Genomic DNA, 24,026 nt, shown 5'->3' on the forward strand with positions numbered 1-24,026 from the left:
GGTCATGTTTTGATCCTCGATTGATCTCACGCAGTCAAGTGATGCGATTTCGCAGGTCAGAGTTCACCAAGCTTGAATTTTGCACCGCAGCAACATGCGAAACTTGACGCATGACCCTGTGTTTCCGGTCTGACGCATTCGCGTGCGTTTGAATGGAAGTCTATGGGAGGAAAAGTCAAGTGTGACCGTAGCTTAAGCTTGTTTAATCCCACCCCTTTTCGCAGCGCCGGGTGACAGAATTTCGCACACACAAAGCCGAGTGTGACCGTAGCTTGAAGGTGAATAATGCAATAATAAACCAGCAGGGGTCACTCATTCTTCCTTGCTTAAATAACACACAGTATTCTAACTAAAATAGGCATATGGTGCTTGCTGAAGGTGTGCCATAATGATAAAATGATTGCTGGGTAAAACAGTCAGCTGTTGACCAATCAGCTCCAAGAAATGAAACAAACTCATTTGTAATGAAAATTATGAACTGCAGCATTCTACTAATGGTCCATCCACAGATCAGATCCATATCATTAATGGCAATCACATAGGCTATTTAATAATCACTGTTACAACCCTGGTCTGTGGTCAAGGACATAACATAAAAGAACACTGGACAAATAAAATCACTTATTTTATGAACCCTTGGAGTCAGGTCCATTTATTTGTCTTTTTTCTTGTCTTTTTCTTTTTTTTTTAAACACCCAAAAGGTGAAGTCAAATACCTCGGAGAAGACCCACAGAAAAATAATAATTAAAAATACATCCCCAATTAAACACCCAAATGAAATTAATACACCTAACAAAACAACAGAAATAAAAATAGAAAACATGTATTTACGTAAATGATAAAACACCAGAGGACATTAATGGTCCTTCACTTTACAGGACTCTTCTGTTTCAATCGTGTGAGCATGTCCTGTTCTCTCTTGCCATAGCGGAGGCCAAAGGAGTTGAGATTGTAGTAAGCGACATTCTGCCTCCTCTTGGTGTAAGGACTTTCAGGAGACCACCACCATGTGTTTCTCTGCGGACCTGCACCGAGAGAGAAGAGCGCTGAGAGTTTAGATGGAGGAGATCCAGCTGTGGGACGAGTGTCGGTTCCCCTTAGGACCCGGAGTGATGTTTCCTCTGGAGTTTCATCTGGAGATATGAGACACAGTGAATCTGTGCTTATGGATGTTGCATATCTTCTAATGCCCAATACTCTAAAAAGTTAAGGTGTCATGAAGAACCGAAATGGAGTTTTCACAGTGAGGCCATGAAGATGTTTCTTTTATTCTCCAGTGAACCTTCCAAAGAACTTCTTCAAAGAACACAACTCCTCCATTTTAATGAACTAAAAAATCCTTTTCAACTCTATTTTTGTGAAATGAAACGATCCTATGGATGTTAAAGGTTCATCATGGAACCCTTGATGTCAATAAAGAATCTTTATTTTTAAGACTAACAAGTTATGCTCAGTGTTGAGCAAAGTAACATCACAAAAACTGTACATTCATATATTTGACAACACATTTGTTTTAAGTTATTATACCACCATTCATTCCTTTTCCTTTGGTTTAGTCTCTTATTTATCAAGGGTCACCACAGCAGAATGAACCACCAACTATTCCAGCATATGTTTTATGCAGCGGATTCCCGTCCAGCCACAACCCAGTACTGGGAAACACTCTCACATTCACACACAGTACACTACAGCCAATTGAATTTTTATTCAATTCACCTATAGCGCATGTCTTTGGACTGTGGGGGAAACCAGAGCACCTGGAAGAAACCCACACAAACACGAGGAGAACATGTACAATCCACATTGAAATGCCGACTGATCCAGCCGGGACTCAAACCAGCAACCTTCTTGTTGTGAGGCGACAGTGCTAACCACTGAGCCACCATGCCACCATATTTATACATCTTTGTTATAGATAAAAGATATTAGTGTTTGTTGATAGCTGATTGATGTTAGCTCAGGTCTTTATACAACTGTCTTTTTACATTTTGAAATCATTTCATAAATTATTGTTCATTTTCACTCTTAACTGAAATTAACAAATAGAACCATATTTGTAAAGAATATTTAGTGAACTTACCTTCTAAGTAATACTGAAAATGCCCAGAGGGGTTTGTGTGTACCCTCGCCACTGACAATATCAACATGACAGTAAGCAGCATCATTTTAATGTGTTTCAGAAACAAGAGTTCTGAAAGAAAAGAAAAAAAATGAAAAGCAAAAAGATTAAAAACATGCATAGTCTTCGGAATGTTTAATGCTTTTTAGTTTTGCTTATTTGATCACACGATTCAGTGGCATTCATCCATCTTTTCAGACTTATGAACTCACACATGCCCACACACACACACACACACACACTTCAAAAAGAATTTAAGCTATCAAAAGCATCAGAAATCCGCCTCTCACCTTTACTGCTGTGCTATTCTATTCACAGGTGTAAGAATTAAATATATAAAAACGAACAAATATAATAACCAAAATATAAAATACATTTTCAAAATATATATAAAAAACAAATATATATTAAAAAAATTCAACAGTTGCCTCTGAAAAATTATAATTCAACAATAAAAAAACATAACATTTTTAATTATTCATCATAACCTGATCTGTCTGTTGAATCATATTAAGCAGTATCAGTTCATACACGGGTCAAAGTCATCCCAGATTCATATTTGCATCAAATTAAACTGAAAGAAGAGAATCCATATACATAAGAAGCATGTCAAGTGTCTAACTAAGCGTTTTAAATAGTTTAAAAGAAAGATGAAACATTTAACATTTATTTAAATTAAACAATATATTTTGACCTGTATATATATACAGTAAATACATAAATAACCATACAAAACTGTACTGTATTGTAATTTAATTTAAAAAAATTTAATTTAAATCTTTTTTTGCTGCAAAATGATTTAAATTGACACAATATTAATGTTTTTAGTGCTGCATGTTAACTGAATGTGTAATTAAATGATTCTTATTATGTTTTAGGATTAAATTCCCAAAATAATTAATTTGGTAAAATTTTAGTAGGGGTCTTCAGTCATTTTCACTTCAATATTTTAAACAAATTAAATCTGTATCACACCTTAATTGTCTTGTTGCTTGAAAACTCCTTTTTATCAGTTGCATAGAAGTACATCCTTACTAGATTCTTCTTTTGTTTTGTCCTTTCTTTTAAAGAAACTGTTGATAGATTCATAAAACGTCTATTTATAATGACCGGATCTTCTGATTAAAGAAAAACAAACTTAAATGATCAATAAATCTCATATGGTGATTTATAGAGCAAATATATTACTCTTTTTCTCAAAACCCTGTAAAGACTTCAAACAGACCTTCACACAGAATGCACACATAACCCCCCAGCCCTCATCCACAACAACACAAACACACAATAACATAGATGCATCTATGAACGCAATCGTAAACGTTACATGACAATGGTGCAAACAGCTTACCTTTACACTTGCAGGTATGGAGCTTGTGTTCACTTCATACAAACTTCAGACAATTTATCTTTCTCATACAGCAGTATCACATGCGTCATAGGCACCTCGGTGGGTTGCAGACCTCCACAACCCTCCCCTCTTTCCCTCTGATCTTGTCTTTTGGCCCCGGGGTCGGTCCACCACCCGTCCCTCTTCACCGGAACATTCTCCAACCACAAAGCCTTCAAATATTTGAACTCAATATCATTCATTTGATTTTCTATTTGAGCAGAGTTCATTGAAGTTGTGTGGTGCTGACAGATGGAATGGGAATGAGCTGATTGGATAAGCACTTCTCTAAAATAAGCTCAGGTAAATGAGTTTTATTTTTTGTTCACAAAAGTGCAGAGCACATGTGTTTTGCGCATTTCAAATTCTGGTATTGTATCGGTATTGTTATATTTAAAAGGTGACATGAAATGAAAATCTGGATATACCTAAGGATACCTGAATAACAATAGTTCAGTAACCTACATGGAAATGACATACCGAGAGCCTCAAACAGCATTGTATAGTATAAAGTACCATCACTAATACAGTATGCACACCCCAGCAGCATTTGATTGACCACAATGTTTCCTAGTGAGATTACAACAATTTTATTTTATTTTTTAGTTTACTTTAAAGTTATTTTGCATATATTTAAGTTATATAATATCTTACTATTCTAATTTAAGTTTATTTAAGCTTGTATTATACTTACTATGTAAATCAGACTCTTATTTTGAAAACAGGACAGGCTTTAAGGAAGAGTAAGCAGTTCTGTTAGGCAGGCCACCATGCATGGCAAGGAAGTGTCTCATATGTTTACAGTTCATCTGAAAATGCGGGATATATGGATTATAAATCTATTTGGTGACACCCAGAAGAGGCAAACCCAGAAGAAGCAAACCCAGAAGAGTTTAATGTGTATATTGTGGAATTTGCTGCCTATGCTTGTAATGAGGCAAAAGACAGGTATGTTCAATGCTATCCGCGCGGCAATTCGTAACTTTTTGATTTAGTGGCTAATTTGTATGTAATTGAATGATCTCATTAGTACAATTTAGTACAATTTGCTAATCCCCCAATGACAGTTGGGTTTAGGGGTGGGGTTGGTTGCTACGCCTCTTTTTAAAAATCATACATTTTTGTATGATTAAACTCCAGTGCTTCCCACACATAGATTTTACTTGGGCAGGCCGCTCAGGTATATTAACGGCCACTAATATTACATATACATATAGTAAAATGCTTTGGCATTCAAGTTTGCTTTGAACTTGAAAGAGAGAGAAGCAGATTTGATCTGTCATTGGGTGCATATGGCTCCTGAATAGCATAAAAGTATTTCTTTTTTATTTCAACAGTCTTTTTTTTTACTTTAACCCATTGAAAAGAAATAGTGTAAAACAGTGTCATAATAAATACAATTATTATTAAAAATGAAATTATGTTTTGTTTGTAGCATACAGTTAACTATTTTCCTCATGAGATCAGGCTGGTATGTTTGTAAGGAGGCAACAGACACATGTTCACTTTTAAATATGTGTTTAATTTATGTGTATGGACTGTGCCATATCACTTAGCTCTTACTGAGATTTTTCTTGAAAGAAATGATGCCAATTAACTTCATAAAACTCATATGTTCATGCAGCGGTTATATACATGAAATCCCATGGCCTTTTCATCAAGAATAATTATAATGTAACCTGTATTTCATCCACTACACATCTAGCTGAAATAAACCTCCACCACTTCAGGTAAAAAGGTTGTCATTTAAAAATAATCTAGTAAATTTGTTCAAAATATTTTTTTATTTTCAATGTGTGTTTTTAAGACTACATTGTTTAGTATGTTAGTGTTTGTGTGTGTGTGGCACTAGCATGAGCTGCTGGAGCATCAGAGCAAAGGTTTTTATTAGTCATGACTCTTCCAAATATGGTCAAAGCCAACCATATCCTAGTAGGGCCAATTCCTGAATTGAAAATGGACCTGTAAAACCATTCTATGAAACCTTTAAAATAGAAATTAATAAACACAAAAGAAAAAAAAAACATTCTGGAACACTGGACATGTAATGGTAAATTTATTTATTATAATATAATATAAGGGTTAACTAACATAGTGACAACAATACTAAAATAAAGAAAACACAAATATAAAATAAAAACGACAAGATAATTATCTACAAAATTCTCAATTTCTCTGGATTGAAAATGTATAGATTTATAGCTAAGTGTTTTAAAATTTGGAAAGAATTTTTTTTCTAAACCCATACCTAATAAATCCAGTAAATCCAGGAAAAACTGAGAATTTTTAAGAGGTCCTCTAAAATTGCATACACACACACACACACGCACGCACGCACGCACGCACACACACACACACACACACACACACACATAGTTTTGAATGTTTTCTCCCAGAATCTGCTTTTACACCATTGATGTACTACTACCAGATAACTTGTTTAAAATCTGAAAGAGAGAGAACAGGAACAATGAGAAACACTTTAGTCGGTGCCTGAATGCTTAATTGTTAAGCTGTAAAAAGAAATATGCTGTTGCGCTTAACTTTAATTAGTATCTATGATCCAAGTATCGTAAAACGGCTTACCGTTGTTAAAAAGGGAATGTTGAAAACTGTTGCAAGGAAACCAAAAGCCACTGGGAAAAAAGATCTACAAACAATACAAGGAATAGGAAATATAATTTCATACATTTCTGGAAAGAGGTATAGTGGAAAAGAGGCCACTTCAAGCAGAGAAACAGCATGTTTTCAAATCAATAAAAATAAAGGTTGTAAAATGAGGCAAATATATTGGTTTGAAGTCTTAATCAGATGGAGGTCAAATGAGGCCAGGAAATGATTCAACTGTTTACTCACTTGAATAGAAGCACGAAGCCATATGTCTCTACTAACATGCCAATACGAGGCCATCTAAGCAGAACTAAAGCCACGCCTCCTAGAAAGAAGGCGGAGCTTCTGAGCTTCTGCCTCTGGAAGAAGAAGTGGGCCGTCCTTTTTAAACCGATGATAAAGGCCAGACCAGACAGAAACAGAATCTGAGAAAAGGAGGATCAGTATACTAAATTAATAATTAGTTATAAATAATATACAGGGCTATTCTGAAGTTTGAGCTGGAAGATTTTCTTAAAAGTCACTACGAAATCGAAGTTTTGGTGCCCAAACCTTTTCTTATGAAGGGCCAAAAAACAACCTTGATTGAAGCTAGTGGGCCAAAAGTAAATTCTAGTTGCAACTGTAGTTGCCAAATAGAGTAAATGTGGTTGGTATGACGTCGATATGGAACTCAAGCCCCAACCATTTGTTGCGCATGCAGACCCGGGGAAATTGAACCCCCACTGTAGAAAGAAAAAGAGGAAGACAAACATTGCAGCAGATCGCAGCCGTTTGTTAAAGTAAGGATCAGGAAAGACTATTGATGTATGGGACTTTGTCAGAGCTTGACAGGAACTTTACAGTGCACAGTTCATGGATCAGTTTTTTCCTCCATTTCACACGTGTAAGTAAGTGCCTCTTTGTTTTCTTTAGCTTGCAACATTTAACTGTGTTTTGTTACTTGTAACAGCTCTACGCAGCTTGTAGTGTATCTGGTTAACTCTTTGTATTCTCATATCGTGTCTAAAAGCACGTTAAAAACCAAAAAACTATTTCTTTACAGATTTAAACGTGTTTGTGAGCTTGTGATCCTCTGCCAGTTGTCATTGCTATGGCCACCGTCAGCTGTTTCTACACACATGCAGCGGTCAAGTTTGAAAATAGTTCAGCTTTTGCCACTGTGTGGATTAATACTGAATGTGTGTCATAGTTAAGAATAGAGCAATATGCTGGTGTTTAACTGCATTGCTTTAATGCACTCCTGCATTGGGCTCACACATACACTCTGCCTACTTCAAAATTATTGATAAGCCATGGTGGGCAGTTCTCTCTGTCTCACGCTGAATGCAGTCGACCAATCACAACAGACTGGGTCATCGGACCAATCAGCACAGTTTAGCCTTATGCTAAGGAGGGGTTTGGGAATCGCTGAACGAATCATATAGGAGTCGTTGGGATAATTAGGCAAAATTAAATGCATATTATGAGACAATGAAAGTGTTTTTTGACCTTGCATAGAAATCAGCCTGTTATTAGAGACCCCCAAAACCAAAATTTGACCTTTTATAATGCATAATAGGGGCTATTTAATAATATTTAAAAAAACATTGCTTTATATTAACACTTTGTAATATTTATATTATATTATAACATTTTATAATTCATGTATTACAGTAAAAAACAAAAGAATCTCATTTATAACAGAAGGGAAGTTTTGTCTTGATTTTATTTGAGTTGGCTTTTTTTGTAGCTCAGCAAACAATAAAATAAACAAAAAAAGGTTACGTCAATTCAGAAACGACAATCTCTTTTAAGGGCATTCGCCCCAACCCTCTCCATCACTTTCACTCTTTTCTCAGATGGGATTGTGGGACAAATCAAAGGTTATAATAGGCCAACATTAGCCCGCAGACCCTACTTTGGGCATCTCTGATTTATAGCATCCTATAAAAAAAATTATTCTGTATATCCTTATCTTTAAATAAAATAACTTCAGGCAGTTTCGTGCTGTCTCTTTAAAAAGGAACGTCTCTTTAAAAACGTCTCTTTAAAAAGTATCTTATGCTCAGAAAGACTTCATTTATTAGATTCAAAATTCCGTAAAAATTGCAACATTGTGAAATGTAATGCATACTTAATGAATAGAATAAGTATTATTTTATTTACTTAATAAATTAGTAAACTTTTACATATAGTTTACTTCCCAAAAATAGGAATTTATTTCTTAATCAAAAATGGAAGTTGTTTTAACAATTTATGTGTTATGCCTTTATGGACATGTCCATATTTTGCTTATACAGATGACAAACTTTTTCACCTTGGGTCTATCTGACATTTTTATCAGAATTTATTTACAAGTTTACATTATGTGATGTATTTTTACGCAGTATATTTTGTGACTATATAGAAAGCTCGATTACCATATTATTTTTACTATATTGAGTGCTATATTTTTTAAAGAAATAAACTTAAATATCTCAAACACTAAGAATAAAGACAGAAGCTTACGCTGTCAAAAAATTCTTGTTGCCCTACATTTTTTAGTTGAATCAAATAAACACGAAAGTCATCTCAACTTGCATCAATCAAACGGGCTAAAAATATGCTAAACTTTCTAAAACTTAAAAAAAATAGTTGAAACCTGATCAACTTATTAAAGTAGGTTAAAGCAACATAAACATATCTGTTGTCTTGGCTTTTTGTCAATACATTTTTTTACAATGTATAATTCAAAAGTGGTCAATCATCCATTTTTTTGGCGAAAAATTTGTGGGTGTCTCTTTCAGAAGCATTCTCTATGAGCTGAGATCTAGATAACTTTACAGTATGTGTCATATCTAAATGCACTTACGTTTCCAAACGCCAACAGGACTGAGTCAAAGTACAGCAGAATCCCAAACAGCACAAAGAACACGCCGAACCCTGACAGACCCACACCGATCTCTAGAATTTAGCCACAACAGATTGGTTACAACTGTAATACTAGTTAATAAAATATTACTGTGGTCATACTAACTGTGATGGAAGATGACAAATCTAGCTAACAAAGCAAGGTCTAAATGAACTCACATTTGTTTTTTCATTGACAAGAACTCTGACAATTTACTTGAAGTCTGTTTCTGTTCAGTTGATCATATAAATTCTGTTCAGTTGATTATATATTTGTTCATTTATATTCAGTGAAAGTCACTCACTCTGAAACTCTGTGATTGTGATCATGGTTTTCCTTCTGTTGTCCTTCTTAACTCAAATCTCCCAGTTTTAGGTTCTCTGTTCTTACCGGTTTGTGTCTTTCACACAAATACTTGACTTTTGAACCCTGGCGTATAAGGTAAACATTAACTAAACCTATTAGAATGATGAGAGTGAACACTGTGATCACTTTATCTCATTTACACTATCAGCTCATTCCCTCATCCACAGAAATATGTGTCTACTTATTTACTTACGTCACATCCCTAAAATGACTCTAAGCTGGTGTTGTCACATACAGTACACCATCCTTTCTGCTTGCTTTATTGATATGACAAACATTCATAGCCAATATTCAAAAATGACAACAAATAAATAATTAAACATTAAATTCAATATTTTAGAGACCTATTTTGGTGTAGAAGTCCTCCATTAATGGTCATGTAAACTCAGAATTGTGATGTAAACCTGCAATTGTAAGATGTAAACTCAGAAGTGTGAGATTAGAACTGTTCAAAACAAAGTCAGTATAGTAAGATGGTAACTCCGATTTGTGAGAAAGAATTTGTAAACCTATTAACAATATGAAAACTCATAATAGAGAAAACTACACAATCTTAATTCAGCATCTCTACAATTCAGCCAATTATATCTTCAAGTTCAGGAAAGAAGCATAAAGGCGGTCGCACAAGTCTTCTTCTACTCAGAATTGCAAGTCTTCTCAGAATTGCAAAAACAGTCAGAATTTTGCAAGATGTCCAGTAAAGTCAGAATTGCGAACTCACAAAATTATGAGACGTGAACTCAGAATTGCGAGATGTCAACTCAGAATTGTGAGACGTAAACAGACTTGTAAGATGTAAACACAGACTTGTAAGATGTCAATTCAGACTTGTAAGATGTAAACTCAGACTTGTGAGATGTCAACTCAGACTTGTAAGATGTCAACTCAGACTTGTTAGATGTCAACTCAGAATTGTGAGACGTAAACACAGACTTGTAAGTTGTAAACACAGACTTTTTAGATGTCAACTCAGACTTGTAAGATGTAAACTCAGACTTGTAAGATGTCAACTCAGACTTGTTAGATGTCAACTCAGAATTGTGAGACGTAAACACAGACTTGTAAGATGTAAACTCAGACTTGTGAGATGTCAACTCAGAATTGTGAGACGTAAACACAGACTTGTAAGATGTAAACTCAGACTTGTTAGATGTCAACTCAGAATTGTGAGACGTAAACTCAGACTTGTAGGATGTAAACTCAGACTTGTAAGATGTCAACTCAGAATTGTGAGATGTCAACTCAGACTTGTAAGATGTCAACTCAGAATTGTGAGATGTCAACTCAGACTTGTAAGATGTAAACTCAGACTTGTTAGATGTAAACTCAGAATTGTGAGATGTAAACTCTGACTTGTAAGATGTAAACTCAGAATTGTAAGGCGTAAACTCAGATTTGTAAGATGTAAATTTAGACTTGTAAGATGTAAACTCAGAACTGCGAGATGTCAACTCAGAATTGTAAGACGAGACTTGTAAGATGTAAACAAAATTGTGAGATGTCACTCCATTTCAGAAAGGAGGTTAAGTGAAAACTCAGAGTATGTTAACCCTGAAATGAGAGAAACTCTGGGTTTTCTATTTCAAAATGGCAGGTTTGTCAAACACGAGAAAGCAGGGTAAGTCAAGCCTGTTTTTGAAAGAGAGGTAACTTTAACTCAGAGTCAGTTACCGTGTTAACTTACTCTGTGAACCGAACCTGGTCAGGAGCAGGTTTTGTTCTCTAAACTCAGAGTTTCTGTCTGTCACCTCCCCTTTTTTTAAAGATGAAGCTGTATTTCTCGCCTTAGCCTTACGTTTCCACCCTCCTATTTTATGTGCATTTTGGATATGCGCATAAAAAACGGTTGATGGAAACGGCAAGATGTGCATAAATTTTGAAAATGTACATAAAAAAACATGCGCATAACTGAGTAGGATAAACTTGTTACTCGATAAGAATAGTTGCGCACAAACTACGATAGAAACACTTTGACCGAACAAGTATGTGTATTAAAAAATAAAATAAAAAATATCCAGTATGTGTATTAAAAAAGGTTTGTAATAAGAGATCATATGGTGATGAAAATGTGTTTAAATGGACAAACCAGCAGGTTGAGCACATTGTAAAACATCTGGGGCCTGTGTCAGTAAGGAGGTTCAACCAACTCGAAGTTTAAACTTGAACTCTGAGTTAATTTACAGAGAGATTAAAAAATCAGAATTTTTGGTTTCAGAACAGCTGATCTGAGTTAGGTCAATCAACTTTGAGTAGAAAGACTCAAGAGTTAAGCGCGCACACCGCGACTATAAAAAGGCATTAGCAATGAAGCGCATATATTACGAATCACCATGGCAACATCTTAAAAAAGAGATCAGCATTTCTTTCTCCAACTGAACTTGATGTACTCACGGCAATTCCTAAATTTTTGATTTAGTAGCTAATACGTATGAATTCGTACAATCTAATTTGTACAATTTAGTGCGATTTGCTAATCCCCCAATGACGGTTGGGTTTAGGGGTGGGATTGGGTTACAATTTCATACAACTGAACTCTTACGAATTCGTACAAATTAGCCACTAAACTGACAAAACATTAAATACTTACAGTACATTTTCTCGTGAGATTAGGCTGAAGATGTAAACTCAGAATTGTGAGATGTAAACTCAGACTTGTATGATGTAAACTCAAATTAACTGTATGTCTTGCAATTCTTTGTTGATATTGAGCAATTCTGATTTTTTGTCAGTCGCAAGCATGTCCAAATAGTAGTAAAAAAGCTGTGACTGTGAGAAAAGTAGCAAATACCTTTTTATGTTGCTGGAATACTTGATTCTGCATAATCAAGAGTAGCAAATCAGAGTTCAGAAAGTTCACTAATATTCCACGACCACTGATGGCAATGCTTTATATCAGTCTATAACTTTCATTTCCCTGAATATGCACAGAAAATCTGCTCCCGCCATCTTGTGCCTCAGTTAAAATAGTGTCATGAGTAGATCTGCAACTAATTATTTAACTGTGAACTAAAAAGAGTATTAACAGTGCTGTAATTGTATTGTAGTGTTAGTTTTGTGGCTAGTTCAGTTTATATGTTCAAATGTGTTTTACTCTGCGGAAATTGAGATAATATGGAGCACATGTGGAAGCAAAAACTATTTATTCCCACCAATTTATTCATTTGTGGCAACTGTTTCTTAATCTGTTCCTCCACTTTATAGAAGTTAAAGTCAACTAAAATTGGGGAAGAAAGTATGTAGTAGGAATTGATTGTCTTTGAGGGGCCAATAAATGAGTTTTTTTTTACCATGCCAGGCTAAGTAAGTAAATAAATCAATATTTTTGGGCCCAAATATTGGTTTATATGGTGAATTAGTTATTAATAAGCAGATGATGTAGCCAATCCATAATGCAATTTAACCAAATGTACTAAATGAACTCCCTAAAATATATACAAACCTGTTTCTTCTTTTATTTTTCATCCCTAGCTACGTTGATACACTGACAACAGTGTAGTCCTGCCAATATTTTATTATGAATATTTTTTTTTTCTTCAGCCAGATCTCACATTCCTCTTCCTAGTATCTATTGAAACCATTTCAAACAAGCTCTTTATTTTCCATTACACATGTAGCCACAGGTTTAACAACTTTGACTATTATAGACAACGTCGATAATATAACTCTTTGCTTTGGTCTGTATTATATATATATTTAGGGTTACTAACTTGCTTCATAATCGAAAATGCTGACACCTTTTCTTGGTTTTCACTGTTTGCTTGTTGTTATTGTCGTAATACACAGAATTTATAGCTGCTTTCCAAGAAAAGCCCCATTCTTCAAATTAAATGCAAGTGCACGATGAACTAAGCCAGCCTTCAGCACTAAACTTCCCTGCTTACAAGCAAGGTTACAAGAGGCTTAGAAAAGATTGTGGGTCATAAATATGTGGTGGGATTCCTGTGAAAAAAAAAAACAAAAACAAATGTTGGAATGCTTTGGTTGCAGATTTTCCATTTTCAACTGCCAAAACAGACTTAATGTATTCATTTTACCGATACTAGTAATATAATTATCCATTTACCTCACAAGATGCTGCAAAGAGTTTCCTTGGTAAATAATCTTGTAATACGGCCTCATGCTTGCAATGAAAAGCATGCATTAAAGCTCAGTCTGTTTTTAAGTGTGAGTGAAATCTGTCTTGTTGTTATGTGTGCCTTTTCTCTGTGTAAGTTTGAGAGAATTCAAATGAATTCGTTCTTGCTTTCTTTTACTGTCACCTTAAAGGGATAGATCACCCCAAAAATGAAACTGTATTCACTCAAGTTATTAAACACAAAGCAAATGCATGAAGGTTGGGATGTTTTTTTTTTAAAGTGAGGACAATTGTTTTAGAGTGTTAATTCTCAGAAGGTTTGTTCACTTTTTAAGCACATTAATACTAGGAAGTCTACTGGTCCTGATGGCATTTCAGCTGCTCTTTTAAAATCATGTGCCAAGGAGCTTACTTATGCCTGGTGCTCTGTTTTCAACATTCTGAAGGCTGTCAAATTGTTCTTGACGCTTGGAAAAATTCTCTTATTTCCAAAGATAGCATGTCCAGTGAAGAATAATGACTTCAGACCAATAGCCCTGACATCATGTATTATGAAGTGTTTTGAAAAGTATATGGTTTCTTTACTGAAGACAGAGGTAAAACCATTTTTAGATCCACTCCAGTTGGCTTACAGACAAGGTCGTAATACGGCAGATGCTATTAACATTATAACTAATGCTGTAGTTAAACACCTAGAAAGTCCAAAGGCCTATGCACGTCTATTATTTGTTGATTTCAGTTCAGCCTTTGATACAATTAAACCCCACAGTCTGATCAGAAAAATAAATAAAATGGGGCTGTTAAGTGTAAATGCCTTTTTAATTAAATGGTACTATTAGTTTTTAACTAATCGAAGGCAACAGGTCAGAGTTAATAACAGCTTATCAGAGATCAGAAGGACAAGCACAGGTGTTCCCCAAGGCTGTGTTAGCTCCCCAATTTTGTTTACAAATGACTGTGTAAGTCATAATTCCAGGATACTTATAGTAAAATACTCAGATGATTCCGGCGGTACTTAGCCTTTTGTATGAACACAGTAACCCCTCAGTCTACCATTTAGAGTTTGAAAGGTTTGTGAAATGGTGCTCTTCAAACCATCTTATTAATATCAACAAAACTGAAGAAAAGATCTTTGATCCAAAGTCAATTGGAAATAATTCATCTGTGGTTATTGAGATCTCACATAGATAGTTTGCTTACCTGGGGTCCGTATGTAGACAGTCATTTTTCTCGTGTGCAGCAGCGACTGCATTGTTTTTGAGATTGAAAGTTTTTGGGGTACAGCAAAAAATTATGTTTTATATTTTACAAAGCTGTGATTGAAAGCATAATACGCTATGGATTTACTGTGTGGTAAGGAAACATTACAGTTTAATCTAAAGCTAGGCTTGGAGGGCTGGTGAAGACAGCTATGAGAATCATAGGGAAAACGTAATATCAATCCTTACAATCTCTCTATGAGCAATCAGGACGAAGGTATTAAAATATTAGCTGACCCCTCGCACAGTTTGTTTTGTGAGTATGAGTTACTGCCTTCTGAACAACAATACAGCCTGCCTAGGTGCAGATATAATCGTTTTAAGAAATCTTTTTTTACCTACATCTATTAGACTTTTAAATATGTAATATTCGCTGATGATTGAATGTGTGTGTTGATTTATGCTTTTGATGTCTGTTTCTGTTCAGTGTATGCAAATGTGGGCCTAGAGTCCAAGGCAAATTTCCCCATTGGGGACAATAAAGTGTAAACAAAACAAACAAACAAAAAATGTTGAGAATGAACCACTGGCTTCCATAGTAGGAAGGAGTCAGGTAACACTTTATTTTGATGGTCCATTTGAGTATTAGTAGACTGTCTGCTTAATATATCTGTTGATACTGCTCCTTCAACTGACATTTAACTGACTATAAAAAAACTTAGCAAGTACATGTCAACTTACACTAACCATAACCCTAACCCCAACCTAACAGCCTACTTATAATCTAATGAGAACTGACTCTTCGTTAAGCCCCATCCGAAAACCGCAACATACCAATCGTGGCTTAGCAACCGTAGCTACGCGCAGGAAGTGTGTCAATCTTTCAAGCCAGGGAAACAAGCCAAAGCGTTGTGCATATGGATTGTGCAAATATGATACCCAGTATCCTAAAACTTTGGATGGGGTGGTGGAATTTCTTTCCCTTTCCAAAACCTAAAACCCAAAGGGAGAAATGCCAGCGTGGATCAAGCTCTGTGAGGGGCGCTAAAAGAGTGGGGTTTTAGTTGGGTTTGTTTTCAATATTCCTGACACATTCAGTGATAGACAGCAATAACTCACACACCTCTTACCCTAATAAGATCTAAACTGTGTTTCCTACAAAAATACTCTTTTTCTTCTTTTTTTCGCTTGATATTATGAGCACTACTGCGTTTAAGCCATAGCTGTAAGAGCGAGCACAATCCAGTCATATTTCCATCTGTTTCAAGCTACGAATATTTGAAATGACATATCAACAGAACAAAACAGACATAGGATCCCAAACTGAGCACTTGCGATCACTCGCAGCTGTTTTTCAATAACATAACCACCATGTCCATGTCACAGCTACAATTCACCAATGTTTTCGTCAGTCTTTTAGAGACTTAGTCATTGGTGACGGCGTTATACCGGGTTAGTGTCTGCTTTTATATTTGGTGTCTGATTAATATTTGCTGGTAGGGAAAATCTATTTGTTCACTTCTGCTATTTATACTTTGGTTTGCATTTCAATTAATTATTTCCACTTAACTGCAAATTAGAATAGAAACTGTATAAAAGCACACAAACATGCTGATAGTTATCGGTACTGTAGATTTTTATGGGTCAATGATGCTAATATTTGGCACAAATCCATCAATTATATAGAAACACTGTCCTTCGTGTTTCCTCGTCGGTTAGTAACGCTATATTTCATTGCACAACAATTAGTCTATCAGGCTTTTTAGCTAAAAAAAATAGAGACATCATGGTTTAATTTGCTATTATTAGACTATTTTAAATTTCACCTACCTGCTCTGCATGAACTAAGCTGTTGAATGGACAGCGTATGAGGCGGCTAAGCTAACCTAGCTTCAATTCTGATTCAATTATTTTCTAATCGGTTGTGTATTATGTTGTGAATATTCCCCTGGAATGCAAACTGTAGTCCTTTTTTTGTCTGGCTTTCTCAGATATCTCACCTATTTGCCAAAAATGATTAATTATATCCCTGGGAATGTCTGACACCGGTGCATACATATTGGAATAGTGCCAGGTACGAAAGCTCGACAGGCGTAACAACAGAAACCAAAGAGGGCGGGGCTTAGGCGAAGGGTCAATTAGTTGGCATGTCAATGCAATGTAACATATTCAACAAACGGAACATCAAAATAAAGTGTGACCAGGAGTAATACAGCCAACATTTTCCAAAACATATTTTGTTTCCAGCAAACTTGTGGATAATGAGTGCAAATGATTTGTGATTTTGATTAAGAACATGAACTATACAGCCTGATCTCACGAGAAAACGTAAGTATTTTACGTTTTGACAGTTTAGTGGCTAATTCGTACGAATTCGTACGAGTTCAGTCGTACGAAATGGTACGATTTTAAAAAGGAGGCGTGGCACCTAACCCCGCCCCTAAACCCAACCGTCATTGGAGGATGAGCAAATCGTACTAAATTGTACGAATTAGATCATACGAATTAGCCACTAAAAAAAAAGTTACAAATTGCCGTGAGATTGTGTTGAACTATATCTTTAAATCAACCTGAAGGAAAGCGGTATGAACAAATGAAGAGTTTTAATTACATAAAGGTGTTTAAATACATTCACTTTATTGCATGAGGGTACTTCTAAAGCAAGCACATTAAGTATTATTTTGTTGGGTTTGCATAGCTCAAGCAGTCTCGTTTTTTCCTTAAAATAGTATTAATTACGGTAAATATGAAGACATACAGTGTTTTATTGACAAAAAAAAATATTTACACAGTCCAATGTGCTTATTTTCAGTTAGTCAATCTCACTTGCTACATATTTCTTGACCGTTCCAACCACGACTTACAAAATAACACTTAAAACTGACTGTTAAACAAGGCCTCTGAAAGGATGCTGTAAAGTTTCGCTCAATAAATTAAAAATATATCAGCCTCGATCAGTTTCCCCGTAATATATCAGATCAAAACTCTCTTGAGTCAATTTACAAAGCTCAAACCTCATTTTATACATCGTAGAAAAATAGGCGAAGCATTGATTTTGTCTGAAGAATGAAAAAAAAGATAAAAATAGATCTCTGTCTTCCCCTTCAGGGCTGTTTTTACTTAAAAGTAAACAGTTTCTCTTTTCCAGATCATACTGTGTTCAAAGCTTAATTCATTTTGTTGCTGTTGTGTTTTGGAATAAAAACCGAAAAATATCCGTGACAGTTCTTGACGGAAGAAACAAAAACAAATAAATTCTCACATACAAAGCGGAGGCCAGTGTTTAGTCAAACGTTAGATCAAAGACAGATTGATTTACATTAAAAAAAAAGACAAGCAGAAAGCACAGTATGGGCTAACAACTTGCATGGCATTTGAAACCTTTTGATATGGGCCAAGTACAAAACAGGAGATTTATATGGTTTGGCAAATAGTTCTTTACTTTAACGATACATTATAATCAAGCTGCTTGATTACAGAGGTAATTACCAGCGATAGAAAAATAATCCAAAATATTGTTCCATTTAATTCCATGTCGATCTATATTTACACACACACACACAAACAAAAAAACGCCAAATGAATCTCCAAATGGCACAATAATCGATCCACAGCTCAAAAAGGGCTTTGATATTCTGTTGGGGCAACAGGATACATAATTTAACCTCATTTTGTATATACAGGCTGTAATGCAAGTTGCTGGCCTCGAATGAACACGTGTTGATTCAACAAGCAGACTTACAACTCTAAGGACACTTCCAATGTTTCGGCTTTCTTATTAATCTAACGCACACACACACGCACGCTCACAAGTATTTAGGTACCATTTGGTAACTACTGTCCTAGCAGTAAAAGCACTATTATGATGAGTCCACATGGCTTTGATGCAAAGATTAGAGTAATAGTCATATCAATATATATATGTATATATACGCTTTCTTTATAGATACACAAGGCCTGGCAATGGTTTGAGAGACTGCAATGTTGAAGGGTTCTCGAGATCCCAATAGTGAAACCGGAGAGGATCGTGGGAAAGATAAAGGGCCAGGAGGAGTCACAGTGAGTCTGGCCTTTAACATTGATGGAGGGGAAGTGCCCAACGCCAAGTCTTCTTGTATCAACAACATCTTTTGGATCAAAACAACAAGGATCTCCAATTGTTCCAAGTCTCCGACTGGGTTTTTCGTTCATAAATTCTCAGCGGTCGCTTGTACACAGACAATTATCATTCCAGCGGTTACAAAATCTGACTTTCAGATAAACTGAGCTTCGACAACTTCGCTGTAGTCCTTCGTCTGGTTTTCACCACCTCCTCGAGCATGGCTATTCTCCTCTGTTCACTTCTTTTACTCTTTCCTGTCACGAACGTGCTTGTGTCTGCAGAATCCGCCCTGAGCAGCTGTAGCATCATGTTGCTTGTACGCACTCAAGTCCCCGTAACGGGACAGAGAGCAGATATGAATCTGTAAACATCGTCCACTTCCTGGCTAGTTTTGTAGCTTTTTTTTTCTTTTTTTTTTTTTAAATTTGACTGAGATCCTCCGAAAAACCAAGTCAAAATGGTTGGTTAATTGAATCATGTAGCTCTGCCGTGGGTTATGTGGAGACAGATAACCAGCGCTCTCCGCAGATGTCCAAACATCATGAAATATTTCTCAGCGTGGTATTGTGTAAAGTAAGTGAAAGAAATATAATGTTTGGCAGAGGCGAAACAAATGTTCTCGATGTTCGGTGGGGTTTTTCCATCTTTTCTTTATCTGCTGGACACTCAGAAGGGTTCATCGTCAAATTTTACAGCTGCAAGAGCTTGAGCTGGGAATAAAGGAGAGAGCGATGAGAAAAGGAGAAGAAATGTATTGTCAGAGACTGCTGTATTTTATAACAAAAGAATGTCAAACAAACAAAAAAAAATACATTAAGGTCTGAAACAAACTCTATTCATGTGGATGCGTTTACAGTACACCCAAAAAGGAAATAGTCTCTTATGTCGTTTTTTAATTTTAGTCAATCTGATCATAAGTGTGAAATGCTAAATACATATATAAGGGGGCGATCACACCGAATACGATTTTCCGTTCTATAAACGTGAGGCGCACCACACTGCCTATTTTATTGACAAGAAAAAAAGAAGCACGGTTCACTTTTTAGGTCACTAGGCAATGACTGAATCATCTGGGTATTGTGCGAGAGTGTTGCTGTTGATATTGGAATAATTGTAATATTTAATAATATTGTGAAATTTAAGATTTCATACAGCACCAAATCAGCAACCACAAGTCTCTCCTCCATCTTCAAATGTCTTTTATAGTCTTCTTGACAACACAAACACTGCTGTCACCTCAACGGAAACCCCGCCTCTGCTTTCATTTGATTGGTTTCGGCGACTGACGGAACACACTTTTTCTGCTCAGAGTTGACTTTTTCAATTGAGAGTGCACAGCGCACAACGGTAAAAACGAGAGGCGCAGGGCCCATAAGCAGCGAACAAAACGCTTTAGGCCTTCCAGCCGCAACCCTTCACTGAGAAACATCCATACACACACATACACTACAGACAATTTAGCCTACCCAATTCACCTATACCACATGTCTTTGGACTTTTGGGGGAAACCGGAGCACCTGGAGGAAACCCATGCAAACACGGGGAGAACATGCAAACTCTACATAGAAACGCCAACTGACCCAGCTGAGGCTCGAACCAGCGACCTTCTTGCTGTAAGACGAACTGCGCCACCGCGTCGCCGCTCGCGGCCTTTAGTATATCATTAAAAAACTATAAAAAAAATGCAAAAAGCACGTTCGGTGTGATCGGCCCCTAAATGAGGTAGAAAATGTTTCTTATTTCCAGTGGCAGTCAATAGTGCATCAATTCGCTTTGATAATGTAAACAGTCATGTGGTTGAATGTATTCAAACAGCCACAAAAGACCAATAATCTCCATCTAATGCCGAGTTCAGGATTTTCAAAGTAGTCGTGTCACAGATGTTTTCACACCGCATTACTTTCTGGGGTAGCGTTTTATCGCTTCTATGCTTACACTGCAAGATGAATCGGCGACAGGGGGTTTCACACTGCATGACTTTACAATAGGAAGAATCACCGACAACTTTGTCTCTGTCCGAAAACTGTAAACACATGCGAGAAGTGGAAACAACAAGGTAACGTAGTATATCTTTTGTAGTATATCTGGTAGTGATATTGCTCAGATGGCATGTCAAACAGACACGGGTGCTCCTGCCAAACACTAGTTTTTCCTCCATTTTTGGGTTCAAATAAACTGAGAAGGAGCACTTTTAACTAATCCCCAATCTCCTTGCCGACAGGTGTTAAAAAAAAAAATCGCAGACAAATGCCTGAAAATCACAGGCAAATTGGTGCTTGTTCACATGAAAACAATCACAGAGTGTTAACTATCAAACACGCGATCTCAGAGAATCGCAGATGATTCTCCAACATCCATGAGACATTTTGCATGCTATCTTGAGCTGTCTGTGATTCAAATCATGCCATGTGAAATGCGTTCTGACTGAAAATAACATCAGTGATCACCTACATCCAATGAGAGAGCAGCATGCACTAGTATGGGTATCTGCGGGCCAGCGGAAGGTTGGGGGAGAAGTTAAAAGAGCTTCTTTACAGTATATCTGGACCCAAGAAATGAAGGAAAAACTAGTGGAAATTTGGCAGAAGCACCCGTCCGTGTCTGTTTGATGTGTCATCGGAGCAATATCACAATGAAGTTTGAGAAAAATTGCTAATTCCCTTTTCTAAAAGTACATTTTCTACCCCACTAAAGGCTTCTTTCTCATTATGCAGTTAATAACAAAATATATCCTATGTGACCTTGCATTGTTTCTATGTCACTTCTTGCGTGTGTTTGGTTGTGAGACGTAGTTTGTGGACCAAGACAACATGTCGGGGATTTTTTTTTATTGTAAAGTCATACAGTGTGAAACCACCTGTCGCTGAACAATCCTAAAGTGTAAACACAGCACCGATGCGACACATCTATGATGCAACTACTTTGAAAATCATGCAGTCTGAACTCGGCATAACCGAACATGTGATCACAACATGTGATGCAACCAAGGTATTCATCATAGTTGCCATTTTCATCCTATTTATTTACTTTCACTTGCTAACATGGGTAATATGGGTTTTCTCATTTATTGTTACTTGTTTGGTGCACTTCTGTGAAAAAAGATTTTAAAAAGCAGGTCTTCAGTCTTTAAGAACTAGTCGAAAATGAATTTAAGTAGTTCAGACGTTCATGTAGTCAAACTATTCTACACCTTGAACTAATCGAATTGAACAAATTCTTAAATGTTACAGGACGTGTTGTTACAGCAGACTAACCAGATGATAATTTAAACTTGTTTTGGTTTAGTTTGGGTTTAAAAACAAAACAATCTGAAAAAATCTACTCTAACACAGAGAAAAATGCTTTTCTTACATAAAGTTCTGTCTTCTTTCTAGTCCAAATACCCCAAAATTCTTAAATTATGAAGCATTTTCCTGACAAGTAAAAACTAGTTTCTTATTTTTAAAAAAATGGTGAGTTATTAAATAATCTGCCAATGGCATGAGCAAAATAATATTTTATATAATGTTTTCCTTGTTTTAAGGAATAACTTAAAAATAAAAAAATTTTTTACTTGTCAAGAAAATGCTTCTTGAAGTAAGAAAAAGCAAAGCATTTTTTGCATCAGCTCCGATTCCAACTCAAACACACTTAATTCATACAGTTTTCGGTAACACTTTAGAATAATGGTCCATTGATCAATGTATTTACTAACATTACCTAAGTATGAACAATCTTGTAAAGCATTTATTAATCATAGTTCAATTTTAACTAATGCATTATTCAAATTAAAATTTGTGCTTGTTAACATTAGTTAATGCACTCCGAGTTAACATGAACTAATGTTATTAATCCATTTTAAAATTCTACACAAAATATACCCGGTCAATGCATTTATCTCAAAATTTACTGATATTGCAATTACTTGTTCTTTCTGCCAGGAAAATGAGGAAACTTTGACACATGTTTTTTACATGTAAAATCTTACAAAAGTTTTGGTCAGATCTATATTGTTATTTAATTATTAATATAATTATTTAAATAAATCACAATCAACAAAACAAATCTTAAAATTGAAAGATATTATTTGTTATTATTCTAATGCCAATAATAAAAATGAAATATATATATATAACTTTTTTATATTATATGCTTTATAAGAATTATAAGAATATTAAATTCTTTATCCACAAACAAAAAATTCTTAAATCCTCACCCTCATTTGCCCATTTTTTTAAATTAAAATTGATTCCTTGCTTAAAGCTATACGTTTATCAAACGACAAAAAATTCTGCAAGTTAATAGAAACTTATAAAAATATCATGCTTCCAGTAAGTTAGTCTTTAATGCTTTCTGGGTTTTTTTTTCTTTTTTTAATTTAATTTAATTCCCCTCTCTTTATTTTGTTCTTTTTTATTTCTATTAATTATTGTTTTTTATTGTTCTTATCACTTTGTCATTGTATGTACTTGTGCTCCAGTCTCCTACAGATTACTTCCTGATTTATATTGTACATTTCTTCTTTTCTAAATAAAAGTTTATTAAAAAAAAAAAAAAAAAAACTAACGTTATTTAGCTATTAAATACATTTACTAATGTTAACAAAAATGAACAAATACTGTAATACAGACATGCACAAACTTGATTCGGCTCGCCATCCCATCCAAAAAACGAGGGAGAATGAGAGGGGTAATTTAGAGATTGTCATTTCACATTTAATGTAACCCTTTGTTTGTTAGTTTTATTGTCAAAAGCTAACTGAAATTAATTGTTTTAATAAAATGGTGTAAATCAATCAGATTTTGTTTAAATATATATATAGTATATGTACTGTCACCCGGCACTGCGAAGACTTTGGTAAGCAAATCAAGTCAAAGGCAGACTCTGCTTGACTAGTGTATTCAGCATTGAACTCCACTGTCTTATATATGCAAACGTGTTTGTTATTATTGCAATAGGTTATCATTTAAAAAGTTATACTGCATTAGTTAATATGATTTAAAGAAACATTTTCTTTTTATTTAGAACTATTATAAAAATAAATTAGGAAAATACCCATGGCAACTTTAATGTAATATAGATTGGTATATTTACCTTCGCCCCACGTCTCTCAATAATATCTGTTTTTTGGCCATTCATACTAAAACTTTTGGGCACTCCTGCTGTAATAAATGTATTACTAATAGTTAATGTTAGTAAATATATTAACTAACATTAACTAATGGACCATTATTTAAAGTGTTACCCAGTTTTTTGTGTTACCCATGTGTATTGTTATTCTGTAGTCTCCTTTAGTGTTTATATATAAACTGTGTG

General features: G+C 35.3%; 3 protein-coding genes across 9 annotated transcripts in view; all 3 read right to left on the reverse strand.

The window, feature by feature from the left end:
- Nucleotides 1-674: 674 nt before the first annotated feature.
- Nucleotides 675-2,166, reverse strand: kiss1 (KiSS-1 metastasis suppressor). Its single transcript, XM_056468554.1, has 2 exons — nucleotides 2,082-2,166; nucleotides 675-1,134 (listed from the first exon to the last, which is right to left on the reverse strand). The coding sequence occupies exons 1-2, from the start codon at nucleotides 2,164-2,166 to the stop codon at nucleotides 869-871; spliced, it is 351 nt and encodes a 116-aa protein (XP_056324529.1). The 3' UTR covers nucleotides 675-868.
- A 3,386-nt stretch (nucleotides 2,167-5,552) lies between these two features.
- On the reverse strand, nucleotides 5,553-9,424 carry golt1a (golgi transport 1A). The gene is made up of 5 exons (XM_056468352.1): nucleotides 9,294-9,424; nucleotides 8,951-9,042; nucleotides 6,364-6,542; nucleotides 6,094-6,157; nucleotides 5,553-5,954 (listed from the first exon to the last, which is right to left on the reverse strand). The coding sequence occupies exons 1-5, from the start codon at nucleotides 9,316-9,318 to the stop codon at nucleotides 5,913-5,915; spliced, it is 402 nt and encodes a 133-aa protein (XP_056324327.1). The 5' UTR covers nucleotides 9,319-9,424; the 3' UTR covers nucleotides 5,553-5,912.
- Nucleotides 9,425-17,246: 7,822 nt separating this feature from the next.
- Nucleotides 17,247-24,026, reverse strand: part of plekha6 (pleckstrin homology domain containing, family A member 6) — a 179,336-nt gene continuing 172,556 nt past the window's right edge. For all 7 annotated transcript variants that reach the window (XM_056468260.1, XM_056468258.1, XM_056468256.1 and 4 more), the window contains one exon: nucleotides 17,247-19,441. The gene's annotated coding sequence lies outside the window, so the exon portion shown is untranslated. The remainder of the gene's footprint in view (nucleotides 19,442-24,026) is intronic.

The sequence above is a fragment of the Danio aesculapii genome, chromosome 11 (assembly GCF_903798145.1).
Source record: "Danio aesculapii chromosome 11, fDanAes4.1, whole genome shotgun sequence".
Lineage (NCBI taxonomy): Eukaryota > Metazoa > Chordata > Actinopteri > Cypriniformes > Danionidae > Danio > Danio aesculapii.

Coding starts and splice junctions, on each gene's coding strand:
- golt1a (XM_056468352.1), bottom strand. CDS start 9,318: ATGATCACAATCACAGAGTTTCAGA. Junction 6,543..8,950: donor TCCTGTTGGCGTTTGGAAAC/GTAAGTGCATTT, acceptor TCCTTTTCTCAG/ATTCTGTTTCTGTCTGGTCT. Junction 6,158..6,363: donor GGCTTCGTGCTTCTATTCAA/GTGAGTAAACAG, acceptor TATTGTTTGTAG/ATCTTTTTTCCCAGTGGCTT.
- kiss1 (XM_056468554.1), bottom strand. CDS start 2,166: ATGATGCTGCTTACTGTCATGTTGATATTGTCAGTGGCGAGGGTACAC. Junction 1,135..2,081: donor TTTTCAGTATTACTTAGAAG/GTAAGTTCACTA, acceptor TCATATCTCCAG/ATGAAACTCCAGAGGAAACA.